The following is a 16,166-nucleotide window of genomic DNA, read 5'->3' on the forward strand; positions in this document are numbered from 1 at the left end:
CGGCCGTTACGCTCAGTTTAAAAGATTACGCTGTGATTAGGGCCGCTACGCCAGCGCATTTCAAAGATTACGCTGTTGTTATGAGAGTGTGTGGCTCCGTCATGAGAGTGAGAGAGAGAGTAGCGTGTGTGTGTGTGTTGGAGGGAGGGGGAGGGAGTGGGAGAGCGAGTGAGAGAGACGGGCAGTCGGTCCAGTCGTCGGAGGAGAGTTGGGTTGGCGGTACCGTGTGGTTCAGCCACTGTTTATAGACAATAAAGGCTGTAGTGTTCTTCGATGCGGCTGGGCTCCTGTGTCTTTGCCTCTAACGGCTGCTGAGGAAGTGAAGGGGGTTAACCCTGGGCTTCCTGACCACGGTCGGGGGCCGAACAGGAAGGGTTAACACTGTGATTAGGGCCGCTGCGCTGTTATTTTGACAGATAACAACATGTGCGTTCGTTTTTATCAACTGGGTGCCTATCTAGGTTAATTTATGTCTCCCCAGCTCAGACGTACTTTCCTGTCGATTGACCCGTTCCCGTCGATTGCGCGCGTGCTCGTTCTCGTCTATTGCACGCGCGCGCGTGCAGGAGGACCTGCCGTTACACTGAAAAGAAATCCTGGCGAGAACCCTGTGTATATATATATATATATATATATATATATATATACAGTGGGTACAGAAAGTATTCAGACCCCTTGAAATTTTTTACTCGCTGTGTCATTGCAGTGGGCTGCACAGTGGTCTAGTGGTTAGCGCTTTCGCCTTGCAGCAAGAAGATCCCGCTTCAAATCCCGGGGTGGGCCTGGGATCTTTCTGCATGGAGTTTACATGTTCTCCCTGTGCATGCGTGGGTTTTCTCCGGGCACTCCGGCTTCCTCCCACAGTCCAAAAACATGCTGAGGTTAACTGGTTACTCTAAATTGCCCGTAGGTATGAATGTGAGTGTGATTGTGTGTCTGTATATGTAGCCAAGTGACAGACTGGCGACCTGTCCAGGGTGTCCCCTGCCTTCGCCCGAGTCAGCTGGGATAGGCTCCAGCACCCCCCGCAACCCTAGTGAGGATAAAGCGGTGTATAGAGAATGGATGGATGTTTCATTGCAGCCATTTGCCAAAATCAAAAAAGTTCATTTTATTTCTCATTAATTACTCAGCACCCCATCTTGACAGAAAAAAGCAGAAATGTAGAATTTTTTTGCAAATTTATTAAAAAAGAAAAACTGAAATATCACATGGTCATAATTCAGACCCATTGCAGCGACATTCATATTTAACTCACATTCTGTCCATTTCTTCTGATCCTCCTGAAGATGGTTTTGCTTCTTTATTGGAGTCCAGCTGTGTTTAATTAAACTGATTGGACTTGATTAGGAAAGGCACACACCTGTCTATATAAGACCTTACAGCTCACAGTGCATGTCAGAGCAAATGAGAATCATGAGGTCGAAGGAACTGCCCAAGGAGCTCAGAGACAGAATTGTGGCAAGGCACAGATCTGGCCAAAGTTACAAAAGAATTTCCGCACCACTCAAGGTTCCTCAGAGCACAGTGGCCTCCATAATCCTCAAATGGAAGAAGTTTGGGATGACCACAACTCTTCCTAGACCTGGCCGTCCAGCCAAACTGAGTAATGGTGGGAGAAGAGCCTTGGTGAGAGAGGTAAAGAAGAACCCAAAAATCACTGTGGCTGAGCTCCAGAGATGCAGTCGGGAGACAGGAGAAAGTTCCACAAAGTCAACTATCACTGCAGCTCTCCACCAGTCGGGGCTTTATGGCAGAGTGGCCCGACGGAAGCCTCTCCTCAGTCCAAGACACATGAAAGCTAGCATAGAGTTTGCCAAAAAACACATGAAGGACTCCCAGACTATGAGAAATAAGATTCTCTGGTCTGATGAGACCAAGATTGAACTTTATGGTGTTAATTCTAAGCGGTATGTGTGGAAAAAACCAGGCACTGCTCATCACCTGCCCAATACAATCCCTACAGTGAAACGTGGTGGGAGCATCATGTTATGGGGGTGTTTTTCAGCTGCAGGGGCAGGAGGACTGGTTGCAATTGAAGGAAGGATGAATGCGGCCAAGTACAGAGAAATCCTGGAGGAAAACCACTTCCAGAGTGCTCAGGACCTCAGACTGGGCCGAAGGTTCACCTTTCAACAGGACAATGGCCCTAAGCACACAGCTAAAATAAAAAAGGAGTGGCTTCACAACAACTCTGTGACCGTTCTTGACTGGCCCAGCCAGAGCCCTGACCTAAACCCAATTGAGCATCTCTGGAGAGACCTCAAAATGGCTGTCCACCAACGTTCACCATCCAACCTGACAGAACTGGAGAGGATCTGCAAGGAAGAATGGCAGAGGATCCCCAAATCCAGGTGTGAAAAACTTGTTGCGTCATTCCCAAGAAGACTCATGGCTGTACTAGCTGAAAAGGGTGCTTCTACTCAATACTAAGCACAGGGTCTGAATACTTATGACCATGTGATATTTAAGTCTTTCTTTTTTAGTAAATTTGCAAAAATTTCTACATTTCTGTTTTTTTTTTTCTGTCAAGATGGGGTGCTGAGTGTACATTAATGAGAAATAAAATAAACTTTTTTGATTTTGGCAAATGCAGTGACACAGAGAGTGAAAATTTTCAAAGGGGCTGAATACTTTTCGTACCCAATGTACACTGACAGTCATTAAAAACTTTGAGACCATATTTTTCAACATAATTTTTATTTTGAAGCCCGAAACTGGATTTTCTTCATATGAATCATTTGTTTAGCATATTAGCATACAGAAACAAAAATCTCAAGTTTCAAGAATGATTTCAAAATAAAGAATTTCACAAAAGAAAACGGCACCTGCCAAACACAAAGTCACAACAGTCAATACCGAGTATGGCCTCCATTTACTTCGATGCAGGCAGCAATCCGTTGGCGCATGCTTTGGACCAGGCTTCTGATTGTGGGTTGGGAACAGCCCATACGCCTGGCTACATCACTGTAGCTCAAACCGGCCTCCACCATACCCAGTGCCCGGAGACGTTGTTCATGTGATAGACGCGGCATGATGCTGTTCACTGGACTAACAATGGTGGCCTTTTTTGGGTCTTTATATAGGCCTTCAAAACCCATTCTCAAATTGTGCAGATACTCACTGAGTATTGCTCGGTGTGTATTTGGTTCACTTTTGCAAAGTGACCAACCCATGTGCAATGAATCATGACAAAATGACAACTCATCATTATCTCAACTACCAGGGCACTAGATCATTAGTACAATGAATAATTACAACCCCCCTACAAGTAAAATTCTGCGTACATTTCTACCTCAAAGTTTCTATTGTATATATCATCCTAAAGAGAGTCATAAATAATTAATATTAGTAATAGTTTTGCTGTTTATTGTAAATGTAATTGTGTTGTTTATTGTAAATGTCAAGAAACTCTATCCTGTTCTAGTCTAGCTCCTTGTTATATGTATATAATAGCCTAGATAAATAAATAATAATAAATTAATATTAATTAGAAATAAATAAATAGATTACATGTACAATTAAATCTTTTGATCTCAAAACATTTTCTATGTAGCTAGGTATTTACATTTGTATATGTAATCACTGAACTTAAAGATTCCCTGGCCTCTGGACCTAAAGAATAACATAACTAAAATTGCAGGCTACATTTGTAGGAACCCTTTTTCTGTGTTTTTTTTTTTAGATAAAATATTCTGTATTAATAGTACATGTTTTGACGTTGACAATAAAGTAAACCACATGAAAATCGGTTGAGAAATGAGCAAATTATGATTTATTTTCACTGTGAATGCATTGCTTTGAATGGGAACTTTGCCCCCTCCAAGATGGCCGCCACGTAGGCACGTCACTTAACTGACTGCTACAGTAGCATGTCTATTTTTCTATACATATCTATGGCACAGACTGTATGTGAATGCTGTATCCCCCCGTATCATGCGGACCTATCAAGCGTGACGTCACACTTCACTTCGCCGGCGTTAGTAAACAGAAGACAAAAGACGGCGATATCCATGCTAATGCTATGCTAATGTTATCAGACTCTGAAGCAAGAGCAAATTTCTCGAAAATGCCTCCGTTTTTTTCATTCCCTGTCTGCTACGTGTGAAGAGTTTGTGCAACTATGCTGCTAATAACATTATTATGACTGCAGGGACGTCTGGTGAAACGGAGTCATGTGATTATTGTTCCGTCGTCTGATTGGTGAAACACAGTCATGTGGTAGATCCACTGGGGGCATCTCTAGGACAAAACAAAGCATATGTAATGTGGTAAATAAAAAGTAAGGAGTCGAGTGTAGCCCAGTGTAACGGAGTAAGAGTGGCATTTCTTCATCATAAATCTACTCAAGTGAAAGTAAAAAGTATGGCAGAGAAAAAGTAATCTCAGAAGTACATTTTTTTCATAAAGTTACTGAAGTAAATGTAACGGAGTAAATGTGCCTCGTTACTACCCACCTCTGCTTAAACTGCATAAGTTGCTCGGATGGCAGCTACACTACTGTTCAAAAATTTGGGGTCGAATCATCAATTAGCCTTTCAACACCATAAGTAAAAAAATGTTTTTCAATTTTTAGGCAAATGTGGAAGAATAGCTACTCATATTTAGCCAGTTACTTTACATGATATTCATCTTGCAAATGCTTTTGTCCAGTTGAGCTCATAGGACGAGATGGTACAATCCCTTAGATTAATCGGCACTTGGTACTGAGTGGGGGGAGGGGGGTGAAAAGTGACCGTCCAGGGGCAAACACTTCACTGGGGTCTTCAGGTGGGCACCCCTCTTCACTGGTGTTTCGTTAATTTAAGCCCACTACACCTCCAACGGGCTTAACGGCGACACCCAGCGTCCCAGGTGTGCCCCCCTCTGCAGTTACCCCTGGATGGTCACCTCGCAGCCCAATTGGGGTCCTTTCTCTTGATCCATATCCACCTGCTGCTTCGTTCTGCAGCCTCTGATACAGATTTGACAGCTCGTCGGAAAGCCTGACCTCGTATTCCCATTCCCTTCAGAAGCTTGGTTGTGGACGTAGCAACAAAACCTCTACATCCGACCTCAACCGGAAGCACTTGTGCACGCCAGCCACGCTGCTCTGCCTCGGCTGCTATATCCGCATACTTCAGCTGTTTGCGCTCATATGCTTCCCCAACTGCCGCCTCCCATGGTACAGTCAGTTCCACAATGCACACTTGCAATAAATGCATTCAGCAGATTTCTTTTGCAGTTCATATTATTTGGAAATCAATTTGATCATTTACATATTTGTAGAATTTAGTCAAGCAATAAAGTTTTCTGTGTGTACAGCTAGTCATCACAAATAAACACCAAACATCACCAGAATTAAAATAATACATTACTGTTCAAAAGTTTGGGGTCACTTAGAAATGTCCTTTTTTTTTTTTTTTTTTTTTTTTAAAGAAAAGCAGTTTTCTTTAATGAAGGTAACCTTAAATGAATCAGAAATCTAGTCTAGACATTGTTAAGGTGGTAACTGTCAACAGCAGATTTTTAATGGAATATCTTCATGGGGTAGAGAAACCCATTTCCAGCAACCATCACTCCTGTGTTCTCATGCTACATTGTGTTAGTTAATGATGTTGAAAGGCTAATTGATGATAAGACTCATGAAGAATACAGGCACATGAATAAAAGTGTGAGGTTTCATGGAAATTATGAAATTGCCTGAGTGACCCCAAACTTTTCAATGATAGTGTATGTGAACTAGGAAATCTGAGGTCCAACTTTAATGGTTTTTTTTGTTCACAGCTCTGATATCGTGTTAATGACTATGACACATGCTGCTGCAGTACACACATACAATTGCATAAAAGAGAATGCAGATGAACAAATGAGGTAAGCTCATTTGTTTTCCGGGATTTCAAAATAGCCATTTACAAAAGAGTATATAGAACTTTGTTGTTGTGTTATTTGAAATTATTTTTGGTTTCAGTTAGTCATAATGAATCCTATGTGGGCAAGGATGCCATTTGTGAGGGAAACCCTGGATGAGTCAGGGGCCCTGGAGCTGGACCAGGGCCCTGCAACATGCCAGGGATCAGAGAGCTGTCACTGATCTGTTGTCAGTGGAACAAAATTTGTAGTCTATTACTAGCTCCCCTAGTAGATGGTCCCATTTGGGCTGGAGGTGCACTTTTAGTTCACAAGTCCTGCCTCTTCAAAGGGTTTGTTACCCTAGAGTTGTTACCAAAAATCACTATGAACAGTTTGTGTGGAAAATACAAAATATCGACGGACAAAGCACGTAGGTTACAAGAGTTAATGTACTTAGTGACTATCCACCTCCATCTTCGTTTCACCTTTCCCTTGCCCAGCTCCAGTGTTGTTAAATGTGGGCTCACCACAACAGCAGCCATTATCCCACAGCATACATTTGTTGCATGTGACACAGTCTATAATTGTGGCTCTGGACTGAAGCTTGTTGTATCCATATTGTTCGTGCCATTGCACCAGAGTGCTATTGGATTACTGAAAAGCTTGTGACAGTAGAATAACCATTATGTACTGTCTGGATCTTCCTGCTGAGTAACTCTATATGTGGAGAGAGTGGCTTGACTGCGTCAGTCTCATTCCCAAACACTGCTTCTATACCACACTGGCTCTCATCTTACCATGTAACCTTTTCTGACTGGGAATTTCAGAGACTGTCCGACAGGGTACATTTAAACCTCCCACTGGCCTCAACACCAGACTCACTCTGCTGATCACTCTGCTCCTACTTTCATAGCTCTATGTTATGTCCCCATGTCCTGCATAAATTGCCAGACACTTAATATAATGGCTGTGCCATAGGCAAGTCTAAGAAAATAACAGGAGTGAAGGACAAAACAAAGTGAAATAACACGTTTACTGCCTCTTCACTTGTACACTTAGAAAAATAGTTCATAACATTTTTGGAAGCTCCATGTGATTTCCAGAATAATGCTAAAAAGATACATTTGTGGGTGGGCAGAGTCATTATTTTTATGCACTATTATCAATGTCTTGACACAAAGGATGTCTGCTCGGTGTCAAATGCCCCAAATATGTTCTATTGAGTTCAGGTCAGGTGACATACTTGTCCAGGCCAAAATTTGCACTTTGGTATTTGTTCAAAACTGTTGTTTGATTTGTGCCATTCTTATGTTGAAATATTTCTCTGCCAAGCTACTGCAGACTGGGAATCATTTCGTGGTTAGTATTGTAGTATGTCCACGGGCATTGATGTTTACATCTATAAATGACATCTTCTCAACAATATTTGTTGTCATGTGGCTCAATTTCATCACACTCCACATCTGTGCTTCACTGTCAGGACTTTGCATTCATTGTGGTAGTCCTGGTCAGGGAGATTCATCTTGCAGTTTTCTGATGAAAAACAAGAATTTTATTCCTTCTTGTACTGCTGTATCCGTGGGGTCATTCTAGGAGAGTGACCAGTGCAGCTCTGATTTGTGGTACTATGTATCTTTAAGGTTACACAATGTCCTTTACACTTTCAGATCTGTCAGAAACTCTTCCCTTCCATAACCTCTGTGTGACTTCTGTCCTTGCCTGTGTGTTTTTCAAAGTCAGATTGTTTACGTACTGCAGTATCTATGGGGTCATTGTAGGGAGTGACCACTGAAGCTCTGATTGGTGGTGTTATGGATCATTACAAACCTACTGATTACTGCTGTACCTGTGTTTCAATTTGTAGCAGATCTTCCAGTATCCTTTTTCATCTTTAAGTCTCACGGATTTCTGAATACTTCTGACGATTCTTGTCCAAGTAGAGCCATGATGAAAATATGCAGTTAGATATAGCTGATAGGTCCAAGACTGACCAAGTTCTGATGTTCACAAGTCATTTGGTATCCATATTAAAGTAATTTGGCTTATTAGAAATCACAGGTGTGCTCAGTTTTGTTTTCATTATCACAAATTAACTAACTTGTCTGTCAGTGATCACAGGACTTTCTACCCTGGGGCCAATAGTTTCAGTATAATCAGTTTAAAGCATTTGTTTTTTTTATTGCTCAAAAGGAAATATTCTACTTGTCAATTGAGAAATCATGCGATTAGAGAGAGGCGATACAATTTGGAGTCATTTGACATTAAGTAATATTGCACTATAGTTGTTTGGTTGTACAACATATGTTTTTATAACAGCTTTATAACATGGATTGTATAGTGTTTCATTTATTTTGAAAGCTGAACATGGCTGAAGAATATCAGTAAATGTTGCTTGAAGTGTGATTATAGTTGAAGCGTCCTTTCAGCCAATCAGAAATAAATTTTTTCCCGATCAATATGTTGTAGTTTATGAATGGCTAAAACACAATAAAAAAAAAAAAAACTACTTACAATTTCCTGTCCAAAAGTTTTTGATGAGATCTGCTAAACTTTGGGGAGTCTGGTTTGGGGGAGCTGGAGAACCCAGGCGCAGACACAGAAACTGACAGGCAGGTGAATAAAGGAAAGAATTTTATTTAACAAGATGACTAAACCCATACATAAATAGAGAACTGAACTAGGGGGGCAAAACTAAACCAAAATACTCAGAACTCTACGACTACAAAAACAGAATTCGACAAAACTAAACTGTATTAACAAAACTAAGCTAAGGAGGGGTACTCACAAGATGGGGGAACTGACAACAGAGGGGAAAACAGGATGGGAAAAATCCAGGAGCAGACAGGAGATAAGACAGGTACCACAGGCTAGAGACAGGAACAAGGCTGGCGGAAATCCAGGAGACAAACGGAGTCCAAGGGAAGAATCCAGGGAGGGGGAAAACTGAATCCAAATGTAGGGTATTGAAGGAATCCAAAAGGGAGAAACTGCGGGAATCAGAGTCTAGAGGAAAGCGACAATCTATGATCCAGTGAGTGAAGGAACGAGGTTTATATAGCTAAAGGTGTGGTAGTGGCAGGTGTCTTGAGTGAGCTGATTACTGCAACTGACATTGCAGTAATCAGCAGGTAGAGTGCAGGCAGGTGAAGCAGGGAGAGCAAGCGGGTGAGTGAACAGGGAGAGAGAGACAGGAGGGAGAGATGACAGACAGAGGGAGCCAACGAGACCAACAGGTCTAAACAGATAAACAGATGAGGAATGATATGAGAAAGAAGGAAAAAAGAGGGAAAAAAAGGAATGGCAGGGGACAGAGCAGGGTTCATGACACTATTTGCTGTTTAACCCATCAGACACAAATCTGTTGTGTTAATGCTGAATGCGAAGAGCCAACAGAAAAAAAATAATCAGAAGCATATTTTTTAAATGTCCGAAGATTTTTAAGACACTTTTGCTCTTGTGTTCCATTGGATAAACATTTTTTACTTGGCGTTAGCTGAAATGCAGCTTTAAAACCCTTGACATTTACATTGCAAGGGACCTTCGTTGCTATATGTTAAGCAGTGACAACAAAAAGACATTGTTTTAATGTTCACCAACCATTTGTTTTCTGATCACTGATCTCCTTTTTCCTTTCAGTGGCAAAACGTGCATTTCAGTAGTATATATTGTATTCTGTTTGCACTTGCACAATGTCCTCTTTCATTCTCACCTTCACTGGTAAATAAGCACTGTGGATACAAGTGTTAACCCTGACAGCTGACGAGCGGCTTGTACTCGGAGCAGAACAAGGAATTGAGTATAGGTCAGGTTTTTCCAGTGCTGACAGATGGGTGCCAGTATATAGTCGCCAGCGCTTTGTCACCCTGCTAAATCCAGATAGCACTGTACTGAGACGTGGAAAAGTTTGAGGTCAGTGTGCGCAGTCAGAAATTTCTCAGTAATTGTCTGTTCATGCTTATGAAGTTGTATCAAAGTGTATATCTGTGTCAGTCTATCCTTTTTAATTCTTTGCAACAACACATGTGCTGTGAGTTTCCTCTCCCACAATCCCCTTCTGCTCTGTATCAACAGTTCTTAGGTGTCACTGGGATCTCCTATTTTCTTCTTGTCCTCACATTTGTGTTTACACTGAGCCTATATTGGGAGCTCTGCAGCCTCTTTCTGGTTGATGGACTCCAAATAAAACCAAACCTTTTTATGTTTCCTGCACCACCCTTAATTAACGATGACTGTGCAAAATGGTGGTATTTTTCGTCACCAAATTCAGTCAGTCATCAATTATTAATCTAAAAAAGTTCTGTATTTGAAGACAACATTTACCATGGATGCAAAGTTTTTTGGTAACAAAACACTCGCAGCAAAATGTGAAAGACAATCAAATATTTGAAACTTCAGAAGATAAATTAAATGAAACAGACACTTACCATTAAAATCAAAAAGCAAAACAAATTATTGTCAAGGTTGGATATTTCAATTTACTGAACCATAAATATAATTTAAAGAATAATAATGCCAAAAGTATTCAGCTTAGAGGTGACTTGGTAAAACTGCATTTGATTGTAATTCAGACTGTAAACTCATACCAGCAATTTAAAAAAAAAAAAAAGAGCAATTTTTGAAACTAAGAGACTTGTGGCTCTTAAGTGAAGAAATATTTTTTTCATGGGAAGTCTTGCCCTAGAAACAGGGCCGGATAGGGAGCCAAATTTGGCCCGGGACTTTTTGGACCAGACCAGCCCACCTGTGCAATCGAACCCCCCCCCCCCCCCCCCCCCCCCCCCCCCCCCCCGCTCCGACCTCTTCAATAGAGTCAGAATCTAAATTGCTGACACTTATATATGCTTCTTTCCACCCACTATGTGGTGGACTATGTGTTGACATTTGAAATGCATCTTGAAACCATGAAGACACCTGTCTTATCAATTCAATTAATTTGTGACTTCTGTCTTCTTTCTCTCCCTCTTGCCCTCTGTTATCTCACAGCACTGAGATTTCCCAAAGAAATGTAAAGTAGGCTACTTTAGAAAGAAACGCATTATTATTACTACTACTATTATTATTACTATTACTACTAGGTTACTACTACTTTATTACTATTACTACTAGGCTACTACTACTACTACTATTATTATGTAGCACTACATTGTAGTCTTCTTTACCCATTCACACACACACACACACACTTTAGACACCAGCTCATAGAGTTTATTACAATTCAGACCATAATAAATCCTTTTTCAAACATTTTACCTGTGAAACACACATTAAGACCATTGGGAAAAAATATAATATGCAGATGGAAGAATATAAATCACATTTGAATATCTTGGCAGCTTAGTTTGAACAGCTACATTTTGTCAGCGGATGCGTCCATGGAAACGACTCGAAAACACATGAGGACAAGAAAAGTCAAAGTCTTGAGTGTCGTTCAGGTCCTGTCATCAGGGCAATACTAACTAGCCAGGGTGCGCTTGAGTGTGTGACTTCTTTCAAGTTCATGCAATTCTATAGCATGGCCGAATGAATTTGTTTTCGTTGTTGCGCCCAATACGAGCTGCGCTTGTATTGCAGGAGACAGCTACATTTGGCTAACTAGCCAATTAGCTTCTAAGGCTACCATGGATAGACCTTGGGCTTGGGCTAAGAGTTTACACCACCGATGCTAACAGCTTGATATCTCTCTACTAAAGGCAACATATTCAGACATCCTCGAAGATATAGTGAAATGCAGGATTCTTTCATGCTCACCACTCCAGCCTCGCTTTCTTCACATCGATCTGCATCCTCATCCTCGCTTGTTGGCTCAGCCTCTTCATCAACAGGTGGTCCCTGTGCCTGTGATGGACCGGCAGCGGCTACAGCAAACATTTCTGTTATTGTTTTACTCTGTCTGGCCGATGCTTCGAGAGCTTTTCTTCTCTTTTTTCTGAGCTTTTCAGCCCCTCCTTTACGTTTTTTGACATTCTTCTCCATCTCCAACTGCCTGGCTGGGCTTTACTGCACACACCACAATATCAAGTCTAAACTCTACTCAGCCCAGAGCTGTCACCTGAGGGCGGGGCTGAGTGTGCGTGTGGTGTGACGCATGTGGGCCTGCGTGCCTGTACAGGACCAGGCGTGAACTAACCGTGATGTCACCCGTTGGTTTCAAAGCCGAGAAAATGAAGCCCGGATTTTGCTACTTCCTGGTCGCCATTTTGGATTTTTTGGAGCCAGTGACGTAAAAAGCGTCATCAAACAGGCTGGACCGGAGAGCAACTAGGGGCAGGACCAGTCTATGGGTGAGCCAGACTGAGAGCTGAAGACTCTCTTATCCCGCCCACATTTTACCGCAGAGGCTTCTGTTGCTGCTTTCGGAATAAAAGGATCTGTCAATCATTCCAGACAAGACTGTCTATCAAGTATAGCCACGCGCCTTGGCTCCGCCAACTTTAACGATTTATTTAAAATTCAGTATTGATTTATTTTAAGATCGGCCACCTGATCTCTCATTTTGACCATGAAAACTAACGGGAAAAAAATCCTGAGCTGTAGAAAATCAGTCTATCGGTGATGAATTGGGGTCTATGGAGCAAAAGCTTTTTGGAGCCAACCTTAGTGAACGGCGTGATATTGCAAGTTTTTGACACTTTCGGGTGGGCTTCATTTTTGGACCCAGATGCTACGTCCATCTTTATATACAGTCTATGTACAGGGCTGACGAATGGTTGGATGCTCATCCCATTCGGCCGCATATGGATAAATAAACAAAATTATTATTTTTTGCGATAGTCGCAGTGAAGAATGACAGGGAATGGGGAGAAGACATGCAGCAAAGGGCCATGGGCAGGAATCGAACCCGGGCCGCTGCGTCAGAGACCAGCCCCTGTACATGGGTCGCCTGCTTAACCCGATGAGCTATATGGGTGCCAGGCGCCCAATAAACAAAATTATTTAATGAATACCAGCGCACCGGCCCAGATGTGGACCGGCCCTTCGGTCAAATGACCGAATGAAATAACGTCATTTGACCGAGCTGTAACGAAATTACTGGTAATCATGCCACATTATGCTGACATCCACTCCGTGAAAACGAGTTAGTTATGAGAACCGAGTGGCATTTGCTGAAGTTTTGAAATACAGGGCTTGTGTCTGTAACTGAGGTCCAGCAGTTAATGTTTTTGTAGCCTTGCACACATTTGCACCTGTCGCTATACACAACGATATGATAACTATACATTTTATTTTTGAAAATAGGATGAATGTACAAAATATACTGTACATTAACACAACATCGGCGGAAACAGTTCTTAATGAGATCTGGAGATCTTAGGTTCTTTATGATGGACTGTACATTTTCTTTGTTTGTCGTACTTTTTATGGCGTCATATTTAAGTCCCAGATTCTTGGGATTCTGACACCCGACTGAAGGGCTTTTGAAGTGTCTCAAATGTCACATAGCGATCCTCCCCAGCATCTCCCCCTAACCTCCATCAATCCCCAACTGCACACCCGAGCCGTCAGCTCTTATCACTGGCCACTCAGTCCCTGACGTCCACAGGGGGCTGCACTTTAATTTGGAGAACAGCCATTTGCTATTCTTAAAACTCAACTCTGTGGTGCTGCATTGGAGGAAAGATCTGTTCTTCCTCCACTTCTTTTCTTCTGCCTGTAGCTTTGTCTTGTAATATGTTTTTTCGTTGTAGTTTCTGACAAGACTGTATGTAAGTGAACAGACCTGTTTGTGAGTGGGTAGTATTTGCTGTTTCTGAGGCAGGTATACTGTGAATTCAGTCATGAGCACCAGCCTTGTCAACTCTTTAGCCAAAGTTTATGATCCAAATCCTCTTCATGGTCAGAAGCCTGGTGGAAGGAAGCTCTCGCTTAATGGATCAGACAAGTCTCAAGTTACTTCATCATCTACTTCCTCTCATGATGCTGCTCTGCGCTGTGTGGAAAGTCAAATGGACTCCCTGAGCTCTCAGATGGAGTACTTACTCAACATGCAGCAGACTGTCCTGACCCGTCTGGATGGCCTGTCCCAGGACGTCAGGGGTATGGGTCGGGATTTGGCCTCTCTGTGGGAAGAAGGCTGTCGCAGCAGATGTGGCTCAGGGCTAGAGGCGACGTGCAGGGAGCTGTGCGGTGTCGTGGAGAGGGTCAGTGAGCATATGGAGAGTCAGGGATGCAGGTTGGAAGGGGTGGAGAAGCTGGTGGAGGGCACCCAGCAGGTGATCAGCTTCATTGGGGAGGTGGTGAAGAGCTCCAGGCTGGTAAAGCTTCTGTTCAAACAACCTGGGAAAAAAGCCAACAGGAAGGTGAGATAGTCAACAAGATTTTCTTTTAAAATGTAAAATCAAGTCTATCCAGCTGCCCCCCCCAATTTTCATCTTCAACATCTGAACATGGCGCAACGCAATGTTCCCTTGTTGGTTCCAGTACTTCGTGCTGTGAATAGCAACATAGTGAGAGGTCTAATTGCATTATGATCATTGCAGCAAATGCATAAACTGCTGTCTGAAAGGTTGTAAACGGAATCCTCCTGTGCAAATGACCTACATGTAGTGAAATTTTAATTAGCCTGCTCTAAAACTAAATACATACTATTGATGGCTCTTAGCAATTTTCTGAACTCTGTCTTTGAATGATTCATTCCATTCAGTTTTGACATGGCTCCTAGTTTCTGTTCTTGGCTCTGCTGTATCTCAATATGTGCTTCTATGTAATGTTAAGTAGTTTTCCTTTGTGCAGAGATTGTCATTTACCTCTGAGGTGTAAATGATTTGTGTCAGACTTATCTTATCCTAACGATGTCTTTATCAGCTGTGTGTTAGACTGCAGCTGGGCAGAGACACTTTAGCACTTGACTGGCCTATTCTGAATAGGTGACATTAATGCAGTTAATGATTAAATGCACTGCATCCTTTTATATAACAGCACATAGTTCCATTGTTATTCTCCGTGAGTGGAAGAATATGAAGATTGTTTCTTTGTTTTTACTGTCTTAAGAATATCTGTGCCTTTGAGCACCTCATACTTGAATTTCGACTGATTCAGAGATGTTTTTTCAGTTTTTTGGAATGGGGCTGTGGCTGAGTAAACAGATTTGAGACACTTCATGGCTTATGTTGAGTGACAGAAAGTGTAGTGTAATCCTAACTTCTGTTATTGCAAAAACACCAGTATTGTGCATTAAAAAAAAAGTATTCCCCTTACAATATGTTCCTTATGCACTGTACATTACATGCTGGAGAGTAAAAGTAATTCCTGTGTTGTGCAACATGTCTGCTACAGATGATATGACCTTTCCTCTGTCTCTAGGAGCTGGCAACCGCTCAGCAGAACATCATACCATAGCAACAGAAACAAAAAACCCGTCTTAACTATTGTATTCAGTCCATGGAAATTCCAGGCATAACTTTTGTGGGGCCATCAGACTCCTGGCTCCACTAACATAGAAGTTACTTCCGTAGAGCAGAGGAATTCCTGTGAATTTGACATCTGATTCAAGTTTTGTTCCATACTGCATTTTGATGGGACCATGTCTAATGCTTTATCTTTCTTCGTTCTACAACAAGGCAAAAGATGACAAGGATAAAGCCAAGCTGAGCCTGAAGGGCTTGAAGGCCCAGAAGAAGCAGAAACCTCTGGAGACATCAGGTAAACTTAAGATTACACATTGGAACTGCATAGGCAATATATAGTCAAATTCTGAATTTTTTGAGAATGATTCTAAAAGTTGGGGCACTGAGCAGAAAGTAATCCAACGATGTAACGGCCAATGCGGTTTTTGACAAACACACAGATCAGGGGTCCGTTTCACAAAGCAGGTGTAGCAATGCTACGAGGGCTAAATGCATTTTGGTTAGCTACTAAAGGACTGACAGCGCCACCTGGGGGAATTCCACCCCCAGGAAATCTGGTTAGAGAGAACCACCGCTCCAATACAGACGGAAAAGGTCACAGGTATGAGCAACACTACAGACAGACATGACTCCAAAATATGCACAAAAATAGAATTTATTAATATATTCTTTTTGTTAAAATGACTATTTCAATTAAAAAAAAAAAAAAACTTAGTGGTGGTGCCACGAGACAACTCAATAGTGAGTGGCAAACTGATGTAGTCCTTTAGGACCTCCAGGACTACATCAGTTTGCCACTCAATAGTGAGTGGCAAACTGATGTAGTCCTTTAGGACCTCCAGGGTGCAGCCACCGAACAGCTACACACTGAACTCAGAGCTGAGGGCTTACCAGACCGGGATGACTAACTGAAAGGGGAGGGTTTGGATGTGACATACCACACGTGAAAAAAAAACCAAAACCACTGATGGACACCCAAGTGGGCGACTG

The 16,166-nt window shown here is 42.1% G+C and overlaps 1 protein-coding gene across 2 annotated transcripts in view; it reads left to right on the forward strand.

The window, feature by feature from the left end:
* mylk4b (myosin light chain kinase family, member 4b) overlaps window positions 1-16,166 on the forward strand; it is a 157,874-nt gene that overhangs the window by 101,836 nt on the left and 39,872 nt on the right. The window contains exons 1-2 of one of the 2 annotated variants that reach the window (XM_051947296.1): window positions 13,505-14,129; window positions 15,390-15,471. In XM_051947296.1, coding sequence (XP_051803256.1) covers window positions 13,608-14,129; window positions 15,390-15,471 — 604 coding nt within the window. In that variant the 5' untranslated portion in view covers window positions 13,505-13,607. Of the gene's footprint in view, window positions 1-13,504; window positions 14,130-15,389; window positions 15,472-16,166 lie in introns of those variants that run through there. The other variant, XM_051947295.1, reaches the window with a different exon arrangement.

This window comes from Acanthochromis polyacanthus, chromosome 4, assembly GCF_021347895.1.
Source record: "Acanthochromis polyacanthus isolate Apoly-LR-REF ecotype Palm Island chromosome 4, KAUST_Apoly_ChrSc, whole genome shotgun sequence".
NCBI classification, from domain to species: domain Eukaryota; kingdom Metazoa; phylum Chordata; class Actinopteri; family Pomacentridae; genus Acanthochromis; species Acanthochromis polyacanthus.